At 36.7% G+C, this 24,339-nt stretch overlaps 3 protein-coding genes across 3 annotated transcripts; 2 read left to right on the top strand and 1 right to left on the bottom strand.

The window, feature by feature from the left end:
- Positions 1-1,192: 1,192 nt before the first annotated feature.
- LOC133700868 (glycosyltransferase BC10-like) lies at positions 1,193-4,975 on the bottom strand. Its single transcript, XM_062124570.1, has 2 exons — positions 3,708-4,975; positions 1,193-2,066 (listed from the first exon to the last, which is right to left on the bottom strand). Exons 1-2 carry the CDS (start codon positions 4,242-4,244, stop codon positions 1,425-1,427), a joined length of 1,179 nt encoding a protein of 392 aa, XP_061980554.1. The 5' UTR covers positions 4,245-4,975; the 3' UTR covers positions 1,193-1,424.
- A 2,203-nt stretch (positions 4,976-7,178) lies between these two features.
- On the top strand, positions 7,179-13,329 carry LOC133701380 (chloride channel protein CLC-c-like). Its single transcript, XM_062125281.1, has 7 exons — positions 7,179-7,527; positions 8,636-8,836; positions 9,301-9,478; positions 10,471-10,733; positions 10,842-11,111; positions 11,492-12,620; positions 12,733-13,329. Exons 1-7 carry the CDS (start codon positions 7,352-7,354, stop codon positions 12,820-12,822), a joined length of 2,307 nt encoding a protein of 768 aa, XP_061981265.1. The 5' UTR covers positions 7,179-7,351; the 3' UTR covers positions 12,823-13,329.
- Positions 13,330-13,588: 259 nt separating this feature from the next.
- Positions 13,589-23,863, top strand: LOC133701379 (dynamin-2A-like). Its single transcript, XM_062125280.1, has 22 exons — positions 13,589-13,950; positions 14,180-14,230; positions 14,314-14,434; positions 14,555-14,647; positions 14,890-14,951; positions 15,326-15,443; positions 15,553-15,895; positions 16,195-16,342; positions 17,072-17,173; positions 17,262-17,381; positions 18,045-18,128; positions 18,221-18,348; positions 19,142-19,226; positions 19,348-19,483; positions 19,995-20,071; positions 20,585-20,641; positions 21,225-21,372; positions 21,507-21,655; positions 21,856-21,969; positions 22,062-22,129; positions 22,385-22,557; positions 23,008-23,863. The coding sequence occupies exons 1-22, from the start codon at positions 13,795-13,797 to the stop codon at positions 23,220-23,222; spliced, it is 2,748 nt and encodes a 915-aa protein (XP_061981264.1). The 5' UTR covers positions 13,589-13,794; the 3' UTR covers positions 23,223-23,863.
- The last annotated feature ends 476 nt before the right edge of the window (positions 23,864-24,339 follow it).

The raw sequence follows: 24,339 nt of genomic DNA, 5'->3' as shown, positions 1-24,339 counted from the left end.
CAGTGAATTATATCAATCTGAACGTACCGCCTCGAATGAGCGAGTTTATCCATGCATGCAGCAGATAATGATAGATAATAGGTATTAATTATTACATGTTAAGAAATAAGAAGCATTAATTAATTAAGATGTAATAATAAATTGTAAATTGAAAAGGTTGTAAGAGTTTCTATATTAAATGGTACTGAATTATTGTGAAGCTAGCATATAACAAGAATCCGTTAACTGTAAAAAAATATGGGTACCACCATTTATTTGCAGCTATAACTTGATTTTTAGAAAGCACAGAATTCATGTTTTTTGTTACTCTTAGTGCTAATTGTAATGTTTACTAAACAGTATAATTAGCATAAACAATACATATGTATATTATAATTGTAAGTTCAATGTTCACTAAACAGTACAATTAGCATGAACAATATACATTGATACACTGTATACTATAATTACACTGTTCAGTGAACTGTGCAATTAAATGAACAGTTTTTTTTAATTTTTTAACCGTTTTTTTTTAAAAAAAAACTAGTTATACTCGTACTGTGATGTGAACAATATTTTTTTTCCTAAAAAACTAGTATAGAGTGAATTAAATTCACTCGCACTGTAATATCAATTTTATACCTGATAATATTTTATCTAATTTTATTACACGCTCAAATAATTATGAAAACTGTAGTTTTTATCGGATGAATTTTATATGTAATGGAATTATAAATAGTTTGATGGAATAATAAAAAATATTTTATATAAAGTAATATTTATTTTATGATGTAATAGGAATAATTAATTTTATAATATTTAAATTTAAAAACATCAATATTAATATTAATAGAAGAAGCTGGGCCTCTTGCGCCCAGGCCTAGCCTGCTACGGCTAGCGGGGTCTCACGTAACGCGGGTTACAGAACCAGCGGCAGGAAATGGTGGGAGGCTTTTATTTGCTCCTCCTCCTCCTCTTTAATTTGAACACAGACACGAGGACAAATGTACACTATCTTTGAAAGGAAAAGGAACACCGGAGAGGTGTTGCCCAGTCTACCATCCTTGGATTGTTGGACATCAGAGGGTCTGTGGATCCTACTCATCCATGGGTGAACAAGAACTAGTTCATCCGAGCAGAAGAATTCGATATTCAATCGTGCCTTTCGCTTCATTGTTCGAATAAACGCAGGAAAAAAAAAAAAAAACATTCCTTTCTGTATAGTTGCTTTTCTTCGAAAAGCTGCCTCGTATTCTAAAAAACAGAAAAAAGTGTGGAACAAATAGTCATTGCTTCGATGGCCAAAAACCTCATTGCCCTAAGAAAACTAACTGTACAATGGCCCCATACCAAAACTTTTCGGAGAGCTGTAGCAGCAGCTCCATCAATGAGTAAGAGCACTACAGAGATGATATCTTACCTCTACCAAGAAACGAAAAGGAAAATTAAAATTCCATTACTGTCGAGGTTAGGCTAAGCAAAGGAACCAATGCACTTGGAGCGAACTTCCGAGCAAAGAGGTAGCAAACAGATGTCATTTCTGAGTTATAGGAACATTGTGTGCCATTATTCCGAATGGACTGTATAAAGTCTTCGGTAATATTACCACCACCGTATCTTGCTGGGTGCGGTCCCCCGATGGACCAATCAACCCATGTCACGCTCCGGTTTGAATTAAGTGACCCGTGGAACATGTTCAGGTAAGTTGGAATGTAATGCTCGTCAGGATAGCAAGCAGGCCTACAGTATTTCTTGAAGATAGTGTAGTACTTGGTGTCTGAAACTATATAAACAGCCAGGTCACGTTGGATCTCAAACCACTGTGACCCTTTCCTCCATTGGTACAGATGAATATCAGGTAGCATTTTCCGGCTGTAGCGGCCGCGTCCATAGCGGGTGGGTTCATCATATGACTCGACAAAGCTGTATTCTGAACGAATGAGATACTTGTAGACAATAGGGAAATTGTAGATTGGGATGCAGCTCTCAGACAGAAGAACAAAACGTTCATTTGAGAAATCCAGTAGGGCATTGGCTAGAAGGCGCTTCTCAGCATCAACCAGTGATACTGATCCCCATTCAACATCCTGGAGAGGAGAAAAAAAATAATAAATTCATATGCAAATAAAAGACATCACTTCTATTTGCAATTACACAAAGCAAATAATGCAATTACAAGCCCAACAAAATCTGCTAGTTAGTCCATAACAAACAATTCGTTTCTAGTAACCAGAGAAGTTCATCAACAAATAAAAAACACCAACAGAATGCATCTTATTATGCCAACCACAGTGATTGTAGAGCATAACTGCAGAATGCATCCAATATCAACTTTTCTTGTCAATGCAAAGTGGCAAGATCATTAATCGCATGCATTTTGTATGCTGGTGAGTATCTGTAATGGACATCCACGTATAAGTTAATTGCAGGCATTTAGATGATTGCGATGAGCTTCTCGATGCAAGATCCATAGAGTGATTTGACAAGGACGAAAATGATTTGTTATTGCAGTGCATGATCTCAGGAGCAGTCCATTCAACCTTCAAATTGATGTTTCATGTGATCCTGGTATTTATTATGCTGCTATATTCTTAAGCTGCAACAATTAGATGGGAATGAATGAAATGAACCAACTGAAAAGGTGATCATATGGTTGTTTTACACTGCCTCAAGAGAACCACAAATGCCCAAAACATTATAAAAGATAATCTTGTCAGAAATGGTCAAAAGATTCACCAAGCTTCAATCTATATTATACCAAGGACAGCAAGAAAAAGCTTGCAGAAATTATTTCCAGAAGTAATACTCCATCAAAACCACACCACAATAGTGGAGAATTATAACACTAGAACATGGAGAAGAGAACGAAGGGAAAAGGATGTGCATCCATATAAATTGTGCGCATGTGTACAGAAACAAATTGTGGAAAATTCACCAACAAACTTTCTCCAGAAAAGATATTTACATGCAAATTCATTAACATTTAGAATATCTATGCAACTTTTACATAGGGGTTAAGGACTTCCTCATGCGGGAGGACTTTTAAGCGAAAGTATCTGTTCCCTTAATTATTTTTATTCCTATTAAGTTTTAGAAAATATTTTCCTGTTTTTATTTTTTTCTTCAATTCAGTTTAGGAAAACAAATTTTGAGACTGGTAATTTTACTTTTCCTATTCAGTTTAGGAATCTCTATAAAAATTCTATAATTAGTGAATGAAATTCTTTTCCTTTCTAAGATGGACCAAAAACTAGTATAAAGGGTTGTTTATCTTAGAATTCTTAGGAAAGAAAATATTTAGTAATAAAGATTTAAATTAGGGTTTTGTGTAGTGACCCTATTCGTAGAATTCTATATTGCATCATTTCCCTTGACAAATAATGCACTTGGATCGTTTTAATACGTTGATGTGAAAAATAAATTTTAAAAAATAAAAAATATATTATTTTCATGTATTTTTTACAAAAAAAAAACACTTTAAAAAACAATATCTACCACACTCCCAAACTCCCCCTAGTTTCCTACCCCAACCCCCAAAGCTGAATAGGCCACTAATCTGATCACCGGTAAGCACGCACAACTCATAACCTAATCTAGCCCTTTCCAACTCAATATAAAAAGAGACTACATCTACAGCATCCATATCATGGAAATTTCAACTATATTGCTAATAGTTATCAGAATAAACAGATATAATAAACTAAAACCATGTGGCTTTGGATGCATACCTTGCTTGGAATCATTCTTCCATAGAATGGGGAATCACTGGAAACATTGAGCACATAATCAGGAGGAGTATGGACATAGATGGAGAAATACTGGCCATGACCCCTAAAGAACCTCTCCCACAAAGGCAGCAGTGGCAAAGGACCTCTAGTCAAAAACATGAAAGCAACTTTAGGTACTCTATCAAAGGGATACCCTTTCTTTTGTGGCAACAGAGAAGCCCTCCAAAAGACCTGATCGTCAGTCATGCTATGAATCACGTTGTCTGGATGAACAAACCTCTCCATATTCAAAAAATCAACCTTCTCACAAGGCTTCACAACTGTACAGTTATTATCAGATAGCTTTGCAGAAGCAATGTTGTTAGTGAGAAACAACTGTGCTTGCGAAGTAAAGTAATGGTTGATGTGAGAACTAGTAGCTAAGCCTAGAATCACACCAGCAACAAAAATTACCAACAACGACAATATCTGAACCAGTTTAAGCAAACCCATGAGCTTTTCAGGTCCTTCTTCTTTATCCCCTCTATTCCTTGCCATCTATTTCCCTTTCTCTCTCACTTTTCATTCAATAAGTCAATACCCCAATCACTGATTCCCAATAATCTCTCAATTCTTTTCCTCAATCAAAGCTCAACTCTTTCACCGCAAAACTTGAACCCACAAAAATAAATCCTAACCATCAACACGCAACCCAGAGAAAACACAACTTTCAGTGATGCTGAAAGAAAATAAGGAAAACCCACCAAGTAAAACACTGATTAAACCCCGAAAATCAAAGAAATCAAGAGTTTTGAAACCTGGGTTCTAAAATTATCCCACAAAAACAAAAGAAAAATTAGATCTTTGAATCAAACCCAAACGGGAAACTCAAAGAATTCATAAAGAAGAGCAAAGGGGCCTTAATCACTAGAAAAAGAATATCGATTCAACACTTGGCATCAAGTCACCATACTCCACAAAGAGAGAAAGAGAGAAACTTTAAAGATGAGTGTTATGATAAAAAGTAGTGTGGTTGATGATGGAGATTGAAAAAGAAAGGCGGTTTAAGGAGAGAGATAGGGATGCGGAGAATCAGAATCTGAGTCTTTGTTGTAATTGTATAGGTGGAGACCAGGGGAGGAGAGAGAGGAAGCAAGAATAGGTGTACAAGGAAAGGAAGGAAGGAAGGAAGCAGTTGGCGTTTAGCCACCAAGTTGTTATTACGGTTAGTAAGAGGTAGAAACGGTCTACTGCTTTGTGCTGGTGCGAACCCATTGCCCTCGCCCCTTATTTTTCAAGTCTTCAAGAATGCAATTACTCCATTGAGAACCTAATAAGGTTGTGTGTTAATTATACTCTCTTTCTTTTTCAAACCATAATTACCATTTATTGATTAATATCCGAAAGACAGATTAAAAAAAAAAACATGTCTAGTTCAATAAAAACAAATACGGACATAAAATAAATTGGTTTTCAAATAGTCTTAAAATAAATTTATATATTTTTAAAACAAGAAATACAATAAAAACATGTTCTTTGTGTCCTCACTTTATATTTTATATTCCAAGAGTTAATTTATTGAGAAGAAATTTCTTCTAAACCCTATAAAAAAAAAATTATAACTTAAGGTATATCCCGTATTTCTATAGTATTTTATTCAATATATCCTGTATTTTTTTTATTTAAGGTTGTTCTTTAAATTCTTTTTCTGTAAATTATTACTATCACATGAAAGAATAACATTTTAGAATATAATAAATATACTTACAAATGAGTCATAAAAGAAATTTATACAAACATGTGTAGTGGTCGAATTTTTTTTTCTTTTTTATATTCAAACAATCATTTAATATTTAACATATTTATAAAATCCATAATTTATTGTTTATCACTTATCACTCATTTGTGTTTATATGAATTTTTGTTTTCTCTTTTCTTACAAAAGAATCCTATAAATTATTAAAATTAAATATTTAATATAATCAATTAATCAATATAAACATATAATTTTAAAAGCCGGTCCGATTAATACCACTTATATAAATACATGTGTAAGAATGCACTAATGTGTCTCGGGAGAGTAAGGAGTGGGTTTCTTATTTATTAATTCTAGATTGGAAAATCCAGTAGCCACTTGTATATAAGTTTTTAAAGAATAAATAAAATGATGGTCTAGCGATTAAGGAATTATTATATTTTTATAAAAATAAAAATACAAGTTTAATTTTCAAGAAGCGTAATTATTAAGAAAGATAATTACAAACCCCGAATAAAACTAGTTTTATTCTTAAAAAAAAATGCAAGGATATCCGAATAATAAGAAAAAAAAAGCTTTTAAGGATTCATTGGGACATTTATCTTTTCTCTCCATGTAAATATACGTTCATGAATTTTCTTTTTCCACCTTCCTCATAAATCATGATTAATGTTAAAGAATGATATTAATCTTCTCTTTCTAAGGAAAACATCTCCTTAACTCCCATCTTCTCAATTTTTTCATCCCAAGCAAAACCTCAGCATCTTTTTCCTCAAAAAAAAATAAATGAATAAATCTTCTCTTATTTATTAAAAAATTAAATCAATAAGAGAAATTGTTTTAGAATTTGAATCGATTTAGACTAATATAAGTTTAAAAAATACAAAAAATAAGATTAATTTAATAAAAAACTCGAGTTGATTTGATAATTAATTATCTAAACTTGATCGCTAAAACTCAATTATAATGTGTGTTTGGAAACGTGGTTGCGGTTATTTTTTAAAGTGTTTTTTACTCGGAAATGTATCAAAATAATATTTTTTTAATTTTTAAAAGTTATTTTTAACATCAATACATTAAAATGATATGAAAACACTAAAAAAATATTAATTTAAAATAAAAAAAATTAAAATTAAATTTTTTAAAAAATTACTTTATAAAGCAAAAACAAATGTAGGGCAGAGACTCTCGTAGAATAATTAATGTCTTTTCAAAATATTAAGGGCAGAGGATTGGGGGTAAAACAAAATGTGAAGAAGTGCGGTTGCGTCATGGAAAGGAAAAGAGACAAATGAACAAGAAAGAAAAGAAAAAACAAAGTTGCAGACCGTCGCTTTGGTGAGTTCACTCAAGAGACTGGTGGGCACATGAACTCATACTCCTCTTGGATATATTTGACAATCCCAATGTACTTCTATAAAATCCCAATTGATACGACGACACCATGAAATTCATGGCCAATTTGTTTCTTCCATGGACATTAGAACTTGCAGAACAGTAACGTATCCCTCTTCTCTGATGGAGGTATACAGCACAATTTTATCAAATTTATCCGACGTGATCTTTAATTCTGAGTGTGTGTGTGCGCTTTGATCGTGTATCTTGTATTTCTTTAAATGATATAATACATTATATTTATTTATTTATAGAAGTAAACTGAGGAAATCAGATGACAAGACATAAGTCTCCCTGTCTTCCCACGTAACGTAAGACAGACAACTCAAACTTCGCTTTTATCTGTTCAGGAAAGAGAAAAAGGTGGTCCCGTTGCTCTTGATTTGAACTTCAAAATCCAGCTTAAAAGGAAACAGATTTGTTACTGCTTGCCCCCCTCGTATAGTATATACTTGACGTGCAAATACCAAGACCGAGAAAGTTTGAGAGAGATAGAGAAAAGGGGGAGAAGAAAATGGAGGAGGATCATAGTAGTAGAGAAGGGAATGGATTTGAGATGGAAGATGATGATAAGGAACACAGTGTGTCAATGTTGAGAGAGCCGTTTCTTGTTAGGAATATAAAGAATAATACTTCACAGATTGCCATTGTTGGTGCCAATACCTGCCCTATTGAAAGCCTTGATTATGAGTAAGTCCCAATCTTCTTCTTCTTCTTCTTCTTCTTCCTCCTTTTTCTTAAATATTATTTTTTTTCTGTTAAATGTGAGGATGAATTGGTTTATTAGAAGAATTACTGATGGCTTCTTTATTTTCTTTTTAAAATCTTCCCATCATATCAATTCTTCTTTTCTTTTCTTCTTTTGGATAGCTAGAAACGGAGGGAAAATGACAAAAAGAAGGGACATTTGTATTGTATGTTCTTGTTCTACTTTTTTTTTAGTGCGTGTGTATGTGCGCGCGCAAAGCAATTTAGGATAAATAGGAAACTAAATTCTGAATCTTTTGTTGTTTGATTTTGGCTTAGAACAAACAAGGTCGCTCTCGAGCGAGCCATGATGCTGATGTGGTAGCTTGGTAACTATTTGTAGTTTTCCAGAACTAAATTGGCTGTTTAATGCATTAATCAAACGTTGTAATTTTAAGAAATCACCATTTCGTGCTCGAGTTTATGCAAGGTTTTTACTGTGCAATCCGCCTTCCCTTCACTCTTTGGCACCGTTTTGCAACGCAGTGCATCGCGGCAAAAGCATAATTTCTTATGCTTTTGCTGGCGAAATGCAGGTGTAACCGCAGTGCGTTGCCAAACGGGCACTTACTAGAAGTTGAACAAGAAGCTATTTTCAATAAGAAGCATTTCTAGGAGTTACAGAGTGGAAGCTGTTATTGTTAGGAAAGTAAAGGTGGACTAACTACTGTAAATGATAGGGGCTGACGACCTTGATCTTATGTTTATCACCAGTCATTTAGTTTATTGAGGATGTACTTGGTCTTACAGAATCGGGCTGTTAAATTTATGTGGGGGAACAGGCCTCTTTCCTAGGCTTGCCTTCCCAGTTTTCTGTTCTCCCATGGCTTTCAGTTGGTGGCCGTAATTAGCCTTTCGGTAGCCATAGGATGTTCACTGGTGCCTTAGCACCTCTCACTTACCAAGAATAGAAATGCTGAAATGCTTAATTAAAATAAGGTTATTGAAGGGGAGAATAGATTGTTGAAAGTTCTAAGCAATGCTTCATTTGATGTTAGAAGTAATCTTCTGTTCCTACCGCATTCTGACCCACTGGAATGTACTTTGGCAGGATTGCTGATAATGAACTTTTTAGACAAGACTGGAGGTCTCGAAAGAAGGTTGAGATATATCAGTATGTTGTCCTCAAGTGGACACTTGCTCTCCTCATTGGGTTAGGTACAGGGCTTGTCGGCTTTTTCAATAACCTTGCTGTTGAAAACATAGCTGGTTTCAAACTTCTGTTGACAAACAATCTCATGCTTGAGAACAAGTAAGCCTAATCATCACTGCAAGTGTTTTTCTTCAGGATAAAGTGTAATTATTTTCTGTTAATTCTCTTGAGATATTATACCATATTCATATTTTATACCGCTACGAACAACTTTTTGGTGCACTTGGAGGCCCATCAGGCATTGAGCTATGTATGGGGGTAGTCCTCCCCAGCCCCCCCTCCACACCCAATCCTCAATTAGATCTCAACGTATGACCCCATGTCGGAACCAATATCTAGTATTGGGGATCTCCTTGAGGACACATAATTCTCTAGATATAACAGAACAACTTGATATTTTTACCTCATTTTTTTGTTGTTCTGCAAATCAAGTTTTTGTTAGATTTTTGTCTTGTACTAGTGATATAATCGGCTATGTTTTTATCATGAAACAGGTTAGATGCTTATGTTAGTTTTCTTTTAATAAAAAAAATTTGATATAAATGATTCTTTTTTCAGTGCAGGTACTATCAGGCATTTGCAACTTATGCTGGTTGCAACGTGGTTTTGGCTATTGCTGCTGCAGCCCTCTGTGCTTACGTTGCTCCTGCAGCAGCAGGCTCTGGTATACCTGAGGTTAAAGCATACCTCAATGGTGTAGATGCTCCTTCTATTTTGGCTCCTGCTACCCTCTTTGTAAAGGTGAATCACAAACTATCTGTAACTCTCTCCCCGCGAATTTTATAAGTTCTATCGGTTCCCTCTATACAATTATTGGAATTCAGTGATTGTCTAAATGCTTTAATCAAGTTGTTTCCCATAATTATTCAATGTATACAAAGACATAAAGGCCAGATCCAACTCTCATGTTTCCATAAAATTATAGATTAAATCTGAAAACCCTGTTCTAGTTGTTACTAGACCTGCATCAAAATTAGACAAATCATTCTAATATTTCATCTTCTAGCCTCCAAACATTCATCTGTAACTATCATTTTCCAACGAGTTCAAAGCTATTCATTCACATATTTCATATGGGAAGCATGCCAATCCCTTGCATTGTCTAGCTGCTAGCATAAAGGACCACTTGAGTTCTGTTACATGCAACAACATAGTTGTTTGAGGCATAAAAAAAAACTGTGCAGTTAACAAAGAATGTCATTGATTTTTCTGCATGCAAATGAATATTTTGGTGGCCAAGCCACTTTATGCTCCTCGAAACCCAACTCAAGTCGAATTGCCTTCCTCATGGGTTTTGCTTACATGTTTGATGAGATTGGATGTGAATACACTACCTTGTCAGAATACATGAGGTGAAACAACAAGTCCCAAACCACGTGCATTAGTTCTTCCCATCAAACTTTTCATCAGAACACAAGCAAAATCTAAACAAAGAATTCTGTTAGTGTCTCTTAATGTGAGAAGCTTTTGCTGCAGATGTTTATTATGCTGAGTATTTCTTTTATTCATGAAGTATTATACTTTCTTTTGTCTGTGGAAATGCTAGCTATTTTATTCTCTGAAGCAGCTAATTTTCCTGCCTTTTGTTGTTGACTGTCTTCCTTATAACTGTTTCTAATACATGATGAGCTAATTCATCACTGACGTGAGTGGGGAGATCAATTTAGAAGCGGTTCAGGAAATTTGATCCTTGTTGGGTACTGAAGTTCTTATATTTAATTTGAACCTCTCAGATTTTCGGGTCCATATTTGGAGTTGCTGCTGGATTTGTTGTTGGTAAAGAAGGACCCATGGTACATACTGGTGCTTGCATAGCCTCCTTACTTGGACAGGGTGGTTCTCGCAAGTATCATTTGACATGGAAATGGTTGAGATACTTCAAAAATGATCGAGACCGGCGAGATTTGGTTACATGTGGTTCTGCTGCTGGTGTAGCAGCTGCCTTCCGTGCTCCTGTTGGCGGGGTCTTATTTGCCCTTGAAGAAGCTGCTTCCTGGTAACTCCCTGTTCTGTTATCATCCTCCCCTCCCCATTTCTACAAAAGTGTTCTTTTCTTCCTTCTTCTACAACTGGGTGAAATATATCATTTTCCCATTTCGTTCAGGTGGAGGAGTGCCCTTCTTTGGAGGACGTTCTTTACGACAGCTGTAGTAGCAGTCGTATTGAGAGGTCTCATAGATTTTTGCCGATCTGGAAAATGTGGGCTATTTGGACAAGGAGGTCTGATCATGTTTGACGTAAATTCTAGAAAAGCCTTTTACAGCACCCCAGATCTACTAGCAGTTGTGTTCCTTGGAGTGATAGGAGGCGTTTTCGGAAGCCTTTACAACTATTGTGTCGACAAGGTTCTTCGCACGTACAGCCTCATCAATGAGTATGCCCTGAAAAGTCTCTTCGTATCAATGAGTATTTTACTGTTAATGTTCATTGCCATTTTCTCATGAACAGTCATGCTTTATATTTATCATCATACTGAGCAGTTAAACATAACTTTGGAAAAGAGTGTGTGTGTGTGTACATTTTCAGAAGGGACTGACCCAGCAATTTTCCATTGTAGAACATTTTCCCTCAGCTACTGACTGTTTGACTTCATCTTTCCAACTTTTTTGAACGCTTTTGAATATTGCTTATCAGTACAGGATAATTTTCTGTCGCGCAGATTTGTTAATTTAGTTTCCCAGTTGTTTGAAATGCTGGAATTAGTGGATGACCGACAATATTTTTGTTGATGATTATGGTTTGAACAAATTACAGGAGGGGTCCTTCGTTTAAGATTCTGCTTGTTATTGTCATTTCCCTTTTGACCTCTTGTTGCTCCTATGGTCTCCCATGGCTTTCGAAGTGCATTCCCTGTCCCCCTCACCTGGCCGAGAAATGCCCAACTGAAGGCCGCTCTGGCAACTTCAAGAATTTCCAGTGTCCACCAAACCACTATAACGACCTTGCTTCCCTCGTTTTCAACACCAGTGATGATGCCATCCGCAACCTATTCACTTCCGGTAGTGAAAAGGAATTTCACCTCTCCACCCTTATGGTTTTCTTCTTTGCTATTTATTGCCTTGGCATTGTTACTTACGGCATTGCTGTTCCCTCTGGGCTCTTCATCCCCGTCATTCTTGCTGGGGCCTCTTATGGGCGTCTTATTGGAACAATGCTTGGCCCTCTGTCTAATCTTGATGCGGGTCTCTGTGCCCTCCTTGGAGCTGCCTCCTTCCTTGGTGGCACCATGAGAATGACAGTTTCTCTCTGTGTCATACTTCTTGAACTTACTAATGATCTGCTTATGCTTCCACTAATGATGCTAGTGCTCCTCATTTCAAAAACAGTGGCCGATAGTTTCAACAAGGGTATTTACGATCAAATGGTGAGAATGAAAGGATTTCCGTACATGGAAGCCCATGCAGAACCATACATGAGACATCTTGTTGCAAGTGATGTTGTTTCTGGTCCATTAGTTTCATTCTCTGGGATTGAAAAAGTAGGGAACCTGTTGCATGCTTTGAAAGCAACAGGGCATAATGGATTCCCTGTGATTGATGAGCCGCCTTGTTCAGATGCTCCAGAATTGTGTGGACTTGTCTTGAGGTCTCATCTGCTTGTGTTGCTAAGAGGAAAGAAATTTACAAAGCAGAGAGTAAAGACGGGATCAGGGATCACGAAGAGTTTAAAGGCACATGACTTTGCAAAGGCTGGATCAGGCAAAGGGGTGAAGCTGGAGGATTTGGAGATCACAGAGGAGGAGATGGAGATGTATGTTGATCTCCATCCTATTACTAACACATCTCCATACACCGTGGTTGAAACAATGTCTCTAGCTAAAGCTGCTGTTCTCTTTCGCGAACTTGGCCTCAGACACTTGTGTGTGGTGCCGAAGACACCAGGGGTATGACTCTCCCAATGTTATACATGTGTTAATAATATGCATATGAACACTTAGCTTTAGAATCCATGTGAATACTCATGCAGAGATTTCCTCAAATTTCTCTATTTTGCAGAGGCCTCCTATTGTCGGAATCCTGACTCGGCATGACTTCACACCAGATCATATACTGGGGCTTTACCCACATATTAAACCTCACAAGTAGGTGAGCAAGCTATGTGATCCTTGCTGCCCGTAAGGACTCGTTCTTATGGAGCTGTTACCTCCCCCTTGTGCCATTGTCACACAAGGGAAGAAACAATGTAGGTTACAAAGGATTCTTCAGGGCACAGATTTTACTATAATGTAACTGTGAAAGCAGTAAAATGAAGCTGTTTCTCCCGGAATAAGATTTTATGCGATATTTTGAAGACCAGAAAGGCCTAATTTGAGTTAAAGCTGGTTAAGTCCATCATCACTCCAAAGTAAGATCAGCAATGTACAGAGAACCCTAAGGGTTGTTGAACTCTAATATTAGCAGGCCAATGAAAACTGATAGCGATCTGCAGAAACGAAAGATTGAGGTGATGATTAATGCTGTTAAGTCACGTGGACTGCCTGATCTTTGAAGGGATTATAGCCCCCCTAGGTTTTGAATAACATTACATTTTCGTCCATGAACTCTTAAAAGTTTTAATTTTATTCCTAATATTGAACAAATTTATTTAATCAAGTGCCCTCAAATAAATTGTATATTGGTCTTTGATTTTTAAGAATAAAATTTACGTGCATTCACAAGTCAGGGTTAACTGTACAAGCTTCATTCCCACCCCGGATTGGTCTAGATTTTACAACTATGCTCCTAATAACTATCACTTTTAGTCCCTAAAAAAGAAAACAGAAACTTAGAGGACCATTCTGCAAGGAAATAAAAAACCCATCCAGCTATACATGCATTTTGTTGGGTTGGCTTGTTATAAGGAAAAAAAAAAAAAAAAAAAAGAGGCAACAAATTTGTAATAATTAAAAGAGAGCTGCATCCCCAATTTTTTGAATCAAATCTCCTCTCTACCCACCCAGATCCAATCTCAGGGCTCCTCTCCTCTCCTCTCCTCTCCTCTCCTCTCCTTCCTTCTGAGATCTGCAAATCTTCGCATTCATAGAAGTATATATACTACCATCGTCATTTTAATCAGTTATGGAGGCGATCGAAGAATTGACTCAGCTTTCGGAATCTATGAGGCAAGCATCTGCTTTGCTTGCCGACGAAGACGTTGATGAAACGACATCGTCGTCCTCTCCTTCTTCCAGACGCTCGTCTACTTTCCTCAATGTCGTCGCTCTCGGCAATGTGGTAAGTTCCTCTCTCTCAAGTAATAAATGCATGTTAGATCGTTGGATCTGTTTATAGGTTTCTTTGCAATTAAGGCTGTGTTTGGATTCAAATATAGAAACTGTTGAAAAATGCAAGATAAGGTTGTCTTCTCTTTTTCCGTCTGGATTAAAACAAAAGGAAAGAAAGAAAGAAAGGAGATGAATGCTTGAATATCCGAACTTTTTGACGAGCTTTCTCGTGTGAACAGGGTGCGGGTAAATCTGCTGTTTTGAATAGTTTAATCGGACATCCTGTTTTGGTAAGCTTGTATTTCCCTTGCACTGTTGTTGATTCGATGCCATTTTTCCCGCTGACGACAGTTTTTTCTTATGATTTTGGCAGCCCACCGGTGAAAATGGAGCCACTCGGGCTCCGATAAGCATAGATTTAAGTAGGGATAGTTCCGTAAGCAGTAAATCAATTATTTTACAGATTGACAGCAAAAATCAACAGGTTTCTGCGAGTAAGTTCTCTTACTAAATTTTCAATTACATTTTGTTTGCCAATGCGGCATCTGTTTATCTTGAATTTTCTGTTTAATGTCTCTGATTCTTGTTGGTTTCTCTAATTTGGTACGTCATAGGTGCTCTTCGGCATTCTCTACAGGAAAGGCTTAGCAAGGTTTCCTCCGGCAGGAGTCGTGATGAAATATATCTGAAACTTCGTACCAGTACAGGTTTGTTCCTCACTTAAAGATTGTCTGTAAAGACTTTGTGGAAAATAATAGTAAAATGGTGCAATGCAGATCATTTATGGCATTTCCCTATGATTATCCAGTTACGTAGATGGCATGGACAGTGTCAAATTAATGAGGTCTTAGTGCAGATTATTCATGCAAAGACACCAAGACAACATTCACCAATTCATGCACTTTCCCTGCATCAGTTTTAATTAATTTCTTTCCTCTGATATGTTCAGCTCCTCCATTGAAATTGATTGACTTGCCTGGGGTGGATCAAAGAATCGTAGATGACTCAATGGTGAGTGGTGTTATTTTATTTTTGGTTTTCAAGTTTTTGCAGTAGGTACATGTGCGATTCTTTTGTTTCTCTTTTCTGATTATTTCTGTGTATCAGGTGCTGTACTTCAAAGGTCAATCAATATTTTGGTTCTCTTCCTGCTGTATATGATTCAGATTTTCTCTTTTGTGAATGGGCTCTTTCTATAGCTAATATTCTTATTGTTTGTGTGGGTGGCTACCCTTGATGCTCTGTTTTTATATGGGTTGTACCTCTTGGTGCTTATTAAATAAAAATTGCTGTAGTTTGGAAAGTATTTTTTTATTTTTCCCTTTGTTTCTAAGTCAGTGCAATTGGAAGCTCTTTTAATGGCAGTTTTTTTTTTGCTCTGCCAGATCAGTGAATATGTTCAGCACAATGATGCTATTCTGCTAGTTGTAATACCTGCTATTCAGGCGCCAGAAATTTCTTCCTCTAGAGCCCTCAGAATTGCAAAGGAATATGATGCAGAGAGTGAGTCAATGTTAAGCTTGCATCCTATCTTTTGTCAAAAAGATCTATAATTTTAAAATTTTGAAAACTTTTTATTTGAGTTTTAAGTATGATTTGTGTTGCATTATAGGTACCAGAACAGTTGGCATTATTAGTAAAATTGATCAAGCAGCTACAGAGTCAAAAGCTATTGCAGCTGTTCAAGCTCTTCTTTTGAATCAAGGACCACCAAAAACATCTGACATTCCATGGGTTGCATTGATCGGTCAATCTGTTTCCATAGCATCAGTGCAATCTGGAAGTGCTTCATCCGAGAGCTCTTTGGAAACTGCCTGGCGAGCTGAAAGTGAAAGTCTAAAATCTATATTGACTGGAGCCCCTCAAAGCAAGCTTGGGAGAGTTGCTCTGGTGGATGTCCTTGCTGGTCAGATTCGTAGTCGCATGAAACTCAGGCTTCCCAGTCTCCTTTCTGGGTATTGCTCCTTTTCTCCTCCTCCTCCTCCTCCTCCTCCTGCTGCTGCTGCTGCTTGATCTTTGTTTCTATTAACTTATCTGTTTTTTTTCTTCCAAAACTGTCGTAAATATCATCTGCTGTCTTCATATTGCTTCCTTCTCTCTGGCATTTTCCCTGTTTTTGACAAGAATTAGAAAATTATTATCTACTGTCACTCTATCAGACAATTGCTAGATGAGGTCTGGGATTCTCCTGTATTATGATGCTTTGTGTCCGTTAGACCTTTAATGCTGTTTATATGCTTTGATGAAACTGTAGGCTTCAGGGGAAATCTCAAATAGTTCAAGACGAAATGGTGAGGCTTGGCGAGCAAATGGTTAGTAGCTCTGAAGGTACAAGAGCTTTAGCTTTGGAGCTCTGCCGTGAGTTTGAAGACAAATTTCTCATGCATCTTGTTGGTGGTGAAGTGAGTAGTTTCTTTTTGAAGCATCTTATGCATCATTTTTATTATAACTGGAAGAGAGACTAGTGACAGCACACTACAGATATTTCCCGTGTCAGGATGATTATAGTTTATATGAAAAGGAAAAAATGGCCTCTGAACTTTTGTTAAATTAATATGGTTTGCTTTCATCTTTCATCATGTAGACTTGCTTTTCTATTGTAGATACTATTTGAAGCTTTGACGCAACTATTTAACATTATGGATCTATATTATGTGCCAGAAAATTATAAAATCTCAAATGTCAGAGATTCCTCAAAGCTGAAAGGAAATGCCTCAAATTCACAGGATTAGTTGTTAATATGGTGCTTGCAGCCTGATGAATGTCACTGAAACTCCAGGGCTCATGTTCAAAGAATTTGAACTTGTGTGGCAATTGAATATGAATAAGGACTTCAAGAAATGAAAGTTTATAAATTTAGTTGAGGATATATGTGCTTGAGTTATGATGTCCTTATGAGCCAAGAATAATTAATACTGCATAGTTTCACTGTGCTTATATATGTATATTAATGTAACTTCTATTTACAGTGCAAGAGTATGATTGTGCCTGCAGTTAATTGTCTCGCACTTCTTAAAGTTTGAGGATCATGACTGGGATTTGACTTACATTGATTATCTTTGTTGTTAAGGCTTGAAAACCATGTTCTGTTGTACAATCACTATAGTTTCTTTAACCCAGCTTATTTACAGGGTAATGGTTGGAAAGTTGTTGCGAGTTTTGAGGGTAATTTTCCAAACAGGATCAAGCAGCTACCTTTAGATAGGCATTTTGACATAAACAATGTCAAAAGGGTATTTCTTCTCTTCTAACTTTATGTTCTATTTCTTTCTTATTAGAAATGTTTTGAAGTTCTCTTGAAGTATGTTTCCTTGATATCAGATTGTCCTAGAAGCAGATGGTTATCAACCTTATCTTATATCTCCAGAGAAGGGGTTGAGGTCCTTAATAAAAGGTGTCCTGGAGCTGGCAAAGGAACCCTCAAAGCTGTGTGTTGATGAGGTACAGTTTTATGTTTGCCACTTTGGAATATATTCCATCTTTGGATTCTTCTTGACTAACCAAAATATTTTTACTTGAAATCAAAACCTGTTCAATCCAACAATTAAAAGAAGGGAATGTTGCAATTATAATATGATTACATGCGTGCTCATGCCTGTGGCTCCTTGGTCTTTGCACTAACCCTCACAGCAGCAAATCTTTTGGCAAAATGCTGATATCTTTCATGTTTTGATAAATCATGAATACACCTGATTCCCCTTTGCAAGTTGCAGAATCATCATATTCTGCAAGCCAATCTGAATGTATCAGATCACAAAAACTAGGCATAAACAACTTGGGTTAATATAAAAGTTTTCAAATTTCAATCCCCAAGTAAAATTGTTGACATGCATCATATGTTACTTTATAAAATTGTTGACCATTTTCACTATTTTTTTTTTTATCAATTCTACTTTCTTTTTTTTTCAATTTAATATTCTGCAGTTCCCATATATTCCAGGCAATAAATTTTCTAGGGAAGAAGAGACTCCAAAATTTTGATAATTTAGTTTGTTCTTTTATTGGTATTGCTTAATCTAAAACTCTTATTCAACGGGTGTGCATGTAGTTTTTCCTGCTACCAATTAACTTGAGTTACTTTTTATTTGGGTGGTTGTAAAATAGGTGCATCGTGTACTACTGGATATTGTATCATCTGCTGCAAATGCCACTCCTGGACTTGGAAGGTATCCTCCTTTCAAGAGAGAGGTACTGCAGCCTAGCTGCTGTTTTTGTACACTTTATGTAAGAAGTTTTATTGTCTAGAACTCTGGATCTCAGTTTAAAATTTTATTGAACAGGTTGTGGCAATTGCAAGTTCTGTGCTTGATGGGTTTAAAAATGAAGCTAAGAAAATGGTAGTTGCCCTAGTTGATATGGAGCGTGTGTTTGTTCCACCTCAACACTTCATCCGATTGGTGCAGAGGCGGTATGTTTCAAAGTGAAATGTAGATAAATATGGGGCCTTTTTATTTTTGAAATTATTATTATCATTGTTGGTGAAAAAGGATGTACTTCAATGTTTAACCTTGGTAGGTAAGTATATACTTTCTTTGTGTCTGTTCTGGCATCTGTATTTGATTTCATTTTGTTGTTAAGTTTCTAATTTATCATGTTGGTAAATGATTACCTTATGTTTGTCAGTTTTAGTTTACGTTGCCTCTGCAATGTGAACTTTGTGTTTATCATCCAAGGTTGTTTCAAAAATTGATACCTTTCCATGTCATTTGTTGTCGGTTATTTAATAACTCATTATATTGGTTACTGATATGATGTGTCAGCTAGATTATGAGAAACCCTGCCTCCCCAATCTGAGACTCCTGAATTGGAAGATGGGGCCATATTGATTTATTGGTTAATCAGATTTAAATTCGTAAGGGCTTCTCCAGAAGTTCTAGTAAGGGAGTCTCATGTGTTGTGATATATAACACATTGAATTTTCAATTTTCCTTTATCAAATTCTTGTCAGCGTCTAAAAGAAATATAGGAAAGAGAATAAATTACAATGGCAAGGGAAGCTCTTTGTATGCTTAAACTAAAGCCTTGTACTGACATATTCAAATGTAGGTTCTCAATAATTTTTTTCCTATAATTCACTTGCATGCATTTTTCTCCCAAATAATTTATTGTTTTAATTTATAAAGTGTGCTTTTGTGATACGTGACAGTTTCCATGGATTTTCTTTCTGTCCATCTGATCCTTCATTACTTAATCTTAATCAGAATGGATAGGCAGCGCCGTGAGGACGAGCTAAAGAACAAATCTTCAAAAAAGGCGGTTGACACTGAGCAGTCTATCTTAAACAGGGTGACTATTTGCTGTTTCTAAATTTAATTGGATTTACATGCATGTATCCTCAGCTCACACATAAAAGCCTTTATCAGTTTTTCTCATCACATGTATTAATTATCTTCAATGTATCACTTAGGCAACCAGCCCCCAAACAGGTCAACAATCTGGAGGAAGCTTGAAATCATTGAAAGAGAAATCCAATCAGCAGGATAAAGATGCACCAGAGGGATCTGCCTTGAAAACTGCTGGGCCTGGGGGTGAGATAACAGCAGGTTTGTACTTTAACTTATTCATACTGATAATTTTGTCTAAACAATACAGAAATCAGTGTCTTCACCTGCAAGCATGCTTAGGGTGCGTGCACACATATTTTGCTTAACATGTGTGAAATATACTGTAATTGTTCTTTACAAATTATGGTGGACCAATATTCTGGAATATCCTGGCAATTAAAATGTGACCAAACTGTGCAGAGAGCACTATTTTTAACAAATTCAGTTTGTTTTTCTTTCTTTTCCTTTCTTTCTTTATTGATATTATTATTGTTATGTTGGGAGGAGCGGTGATGAATGTGCAGCTGTTTTTTTATTTATTATTATTTTGTTATTGGCTGCCTGCTTGTTGTGCGTTCTCTTATTACTCAGTAAATTGTATCTGCAACTTTGATTTCAAAGATAGACTTCAGGTACTCAATAGGGAAAAGAAGATTGGTGCTGGATCCTTGTGGAAGTGCTTTTATTTGTTTTACTTCCACATGTCATTGATTCTGCTCTGGAAATGCAGGGTTTTTATTAAAGAAAAGTGGAAAACTTAATGGCTGGAGTAAGCGATGGTTTGTATTGAATGAAAAAACTGGCAAGGTTAGTATATAATGTTTTGGCCAACATATAGTGAGGGCATGGTAATTTGATCTCCTTTGTGCTGCAGTTGACATGTTCCTTTACCAAACACAGCGCTGCATTTATCAACTCCTGTAAATCTAACAAATTTGCATAAGCTTGTACTTATGTCACATTAAAATGCCTATTATGTAGGAGTATCATGTCAAGCTTGCAAAGTATGCTTGAAATGAATGTAATGCTTAAAATGTTACATAAAAAAATGCCATCGAGTTTCAAGAAGAGGTCTTTTTTATTATATTATCATCTTTAAAATTGTTAAGGAAGTTATTAGAAATTTGTTGCTTGTTATTTGGTGCCATTGGTAAAACTTGTCACCCATCCAGAAATCGGGTCTTGGAATAATGTTTATCACCCCCTTCATTAGTCCTTGAATTTGATCGTTCATTATTCCACCATTACCACTCCTTTGTTTGTAGGTTACTTACTCTCTTTACTGGCATGGTATCTTATAATAGTTACCTTTTGTTGCAGCTTGGTTACACAAAAAAGCAAGAAGAAAGACAATTCCGTGGTGTTATTACTTTGGAGGTAAGGATCTCACCAGGAGAAGGAAATTTCAAGTGGTAATAAAACATAATGCAAGTCCTTCCAGTCACTGAAGCAAACCTTTCTGGAATTCATATGTATAATAATTAGTTTTTTAGAATGATGCCATGTTATGGCTGAACTTGGCAAGGATTTGCAGTCCTCTCCTGCGATATCCTAATTTGCTTGAGAAACTTGGATAATATAAGATATCCTTGGAAATGCAGAAATAGTTACAGCCATGTACATAATAAATTTTAAATTATTTGCAGTGCATGATATGTGCAAATCTATTTCTAGTGTCAGTGTGATTGGTAATATATAAAGCATCTATGGACATCAAGTGGTATTTATTGCTACTGCTAACATGGTAAGTTAAAAACTAGAAGTTCTATGATGCAAATTTTCAGGTTGACCTACTATTATAAGTTCTGAAATTCTTGATGGGACTAATGAATATGTTAACTCGTGTATTGATTTTGCCCTAATAATTTCAGAGTGACCAAACTTGAAATCAATGCCCATTTTGACATGTTTTTTTGCTCATGCTTAAGGCTTTATCCTAATCTTTGGATGTAACAATCAGGAATGCAGTATTGAAGAAGTTTCTGAAGAAGAAGAAACCTCTTCAAAAAGTTCCAAGGATAAAAAGGCAAATGGACCAAGTGCTGAGAAAGGACCCAGTCTTGTGTTCAAAATAACTAGTAGGGTTCCATATAAGACTGTCTTGAAAGGTATCAATATTTATCTTTAGCTTGCTTCTCAATCTTTTTTGCGTTCACCCTCCCCTGAAAAGAAAAGGATAATAAATAAATTAATACTGTTTCACATACATGCTGATTAACACTCCATTTTTTTTGTTTTGCAGCTCACAGTGCTGTTGTATTAAAAGCTGAGAGCATGGGCGATAAGGTTGAGTGGCTAAACAAGTTGAGAAATGTCATCCAGTCAAAAGGAGGCCAAGTGCTTAGTGAATCTGGTCCTCCCATGCGTCAGAGCATGTCTGATGGTTCCCTAGTGAGTTATCCAGGGAAAGATGGAATTTCTCTTTGTTTTGTTTTGGATACCATTATATACATCAGCTTCAATTTGTGATTTTTAGAATTTTAGTCCTCTTCATAGTATTTTAGTTCTTAAGAAATGGATTATCAGCATCTCTAAAGTAAAGGTGGTTGTGCCTGTTTTGTGCATTTGTTCTAATTTGCTCACCTTTTTAGGATACAATGGCTAGAAGACCTGCCGACCCTGAAGAAGAGCTTCGGTGGATGTCACAAGAAGTACGCGGCTACGTTGAAGCTGTTCTCAACAGCCTTGGTGCCAATGTCCCAAAAGTATTTCTTTTTCTTGAATGCCAATCATTGTATTATTTTCAATTGTTGATATAATTTTTTGAAGTACTTATCATTTCATCCTTGTTGAACAGGCAGTTGTTCTTTGCCAAGTGGAGAAAGCCAAAGAAGACATGCTTAATCAATTATATAGTTCTATTAGGTTGGTGTACTGTTATTCGCCTTTGTAATGTATGAATATCTTCTTGCTTATGCCCTATGAGTTGCAAACAATTGTTCCTAACCTTGTCTCTGTAAAAGATTGTCGGAATGCATCATGATATATTCGTAATGGAAGTTGATGTCCTGCATGTGGCACTTAATACCCAATTAAGTGCCATGGAAATTTCTTCTTTCTTTTTTGTTGCCAAATTTTCTTGGTATAAGTCTAACTTGTTACTCAATTTTCGGTGGCTAGTACACAAAGCACAGCAAGGATTGAGGAGTTGCTGCAGGAGGACCAGAATGTAAAGAGGAAGAGGGAACGTTATCAGAAACAGTCTTCTCTTCTTTCAAAACTCACTAGGCAACTTAGCATCCATGATAATCGAGCTGCTGCTGCATCCAGTTGGTCTGATGGTAGTGGAGCAGGTAACGGTGGCTATAAACACTACAATTCACCTATATGTTGGTGCTTGTTCATGCACATGTGTATCTTAGCCTGCATTTTCATAATAATATAACCAACAGCATCAGTATATATTTTACATAGTAACTTCATGGAGTTGATTTCTAATTTGTTTTCTGCGTATTGTGGTGGCTGCTGAATCTGATTTCATGAAAATTGCTTGTCCTAAAACCTAAATGTGGATGGTGGCAGTTGAACTTAGTTTGTAGGGAGAGTGATTCATGTTGGTTCGGCATTCCATTGTGAACCGTCCTAGCCATAAATGCCAGTCTGCCTCATTTGACTTTCTCCTAACGACTGCTATAGTCTTACAGAGGTTGCATGTTTTTCTTGAAAGAGAATCACTTGTCACTCCTGCTATGTTTTCAGATTTTTTATCTCTTTTTAATACCTGCAATGCTAAATACACACAGAAAGCAGCCCGAGAACAAATGGATCCTTGTCAGGAGAAGACTGGAGGAATGCATTTGATTCTGCAGCCAATGGACCTGTTGGCCCATCCAGGTCCCACAGTCGACGAAACAGTGATCCAGCTCAGAATGGTGATGTAAGCGCAAACGGCAGCCGTCGGACACCAAATCGGATGCCACCCGCACCACCACCATCTGGTTCATCCTATAGATATTAGATAAAGCCCGATACAAATTCATTATTCGTGCATTATTGTTGAGTGGGCGGCTGCATGCTTTGCTCCCACTCCAGCAGGGAACATTTCTGAAGCTCACGTCAGGTTGGTAGATCTGTAAGAGTGGAATAGGCGTGTTTGTGTGTATATATTGCATTGCAGTTTACAAGTTCTAGATTTCAAGATGTATTATTACATGCGCTAAAATTTTCCATTTAGTTCTCTCCAAGTTGGCAGGTGGGGGGGGGGGGGGGGATGAGGCGGTCATTTTTATAATTTTGTTCGATTTGACAGATGTATTTGTTGTATTGAATCCCGAGTAGAAAAGCAATTCTTTCTCGTGGTTTGGAGAAGAGTTGGGATGCTTGAGTTTGGCCCTCCGCCATTGTCAACAAGTGCAGACTCCTCCAATCGAGTGGGACTGCTAATCTCGAGGCCTTGATTCATGTCTTGATATGGTGTGGATATCCAGGTGGAGGGGAGGGGAGGGGGGGTATCCCTGTTGTTCTTTTTACAAGCCAGCAGTCCTCCAGATGTTCCTCCTCCTGTTTCCCGCTTCATGTCCTCATCAGAACAGGAACATGGTTTATTATCTTACATTTTAGACAAAGCAATGGTGATCTAACCTTCTATTTTCCTGGCCATGCATGCATCCAAACCATTGTTCAAACAATAATACAGTGATCTTCTGATAACAATAAATTAAATGTTTCCTATGCATATGAAATAATTATGTTACTAATGTTAAGCAACTCCGAAGAAAAGTAAGTAAACACGGTGAAGTCTCGCCAAGTGAGGTTCAAACTCAATGCTTTGCATCTGAGGGATTTGAAAACATGCTACAACTATTAAGAAGGTGGGCGCAACCAGTCCTCCCGTTAGTGCGCCTGCACACTCCCTGTCGTGTAACGAACTGTCTATCTCCCGCCAAATTAGCTGGTGCTCTGTAGATAATGAGTGTTGTATTCCATGATCCTTAGATTCATGCCAGCAAAGAAAGAAGAGGAAGAGGATAGATACCTTCAATAATCCATGTGTCATAATCATGCATGCCCTGATGATCATGTTCATTCCAACCTTCTGTCACAGAATCTGTTGCCCCTTGATGTGATCGTCCAGG

The sequence above is a fragment of the Populus nigra genome, chromosome 8 (genome assembly GCF_951802175.1).
Source record: "Populus nigra chromosome 8, ddPopNigr1.1, whole genome shotgun sequence".
Lineage (NCBI taxonomy): Eukaryota > Viridiplantae > Streptophyta > Magnoliopsida > Malpighiales > Salicaceae > Populus > Populus nigra.
The sequence above is the reverse complement of the archived record's forward strand: the minus strand, read 5'-3'. Positions and strand labels throughout refer to the sequence as shown.

Bases quoted from the DNA above. Each gene is read 5' to 3' on its own strand.
- LOC133701380 (XM_062125281.1), top strand. From the start codon at position 7,352: ATGGAGGAGGATCATAGTAGTAGAGAAGGGAATGGATTTGAGATGGAA. The intron at 9,479-10,470 runs GTGAATCACAAA...TGAACCTCTCAG, and splicing joins CTGCTACCCTCTTTGTAAAG to ATTTTCGGGTCCATATTTGG. The intron at 10,734-10,841 runs GTAACTCCCTGT...CATTTCGTTCAG, and splicing joins CTTGAAGAAGCTGCTTCCTG to GTGGAGGAGTGCCCTTCTTT.
- LOC133701379 (XM_062125280.1), top strand. From the start codon at position 13,795: ATGGAGGCGATCGAAGAATTGACTCAGCTTTCGGAATCTATGAGGCAA. The intron at 13,951-14,179 runs GTAAGTTCCTCT...TCGTGTGAACAG, and splicing joins TCGTCGCTCTCGGCAATGTG to GGTGCGGGTAAATCTGCTGT. The intron at 18,129-18,220 runs GTACTGCAGCCT...TTTATTGAACAG, and splicing joins ATCCTCCTTTCAAGAGAGAG to GTTGTGGCAATTGCAAGTTC.
- LOC133700868 (XM_062124570.1), bottom strand. From the start codon at position 4,244: ATGGCAAGGAATAGAGGGGATAAAGAAGAAGGACCTGAAAAGCTCATG. The intron at 2,067-3,707 runs GTATGCATCCAA...TCTCCTCTCCAG, and splicing joins GAAGAATGATTCCAAGCAAG to GATGTTGAATGGGGATCAGT.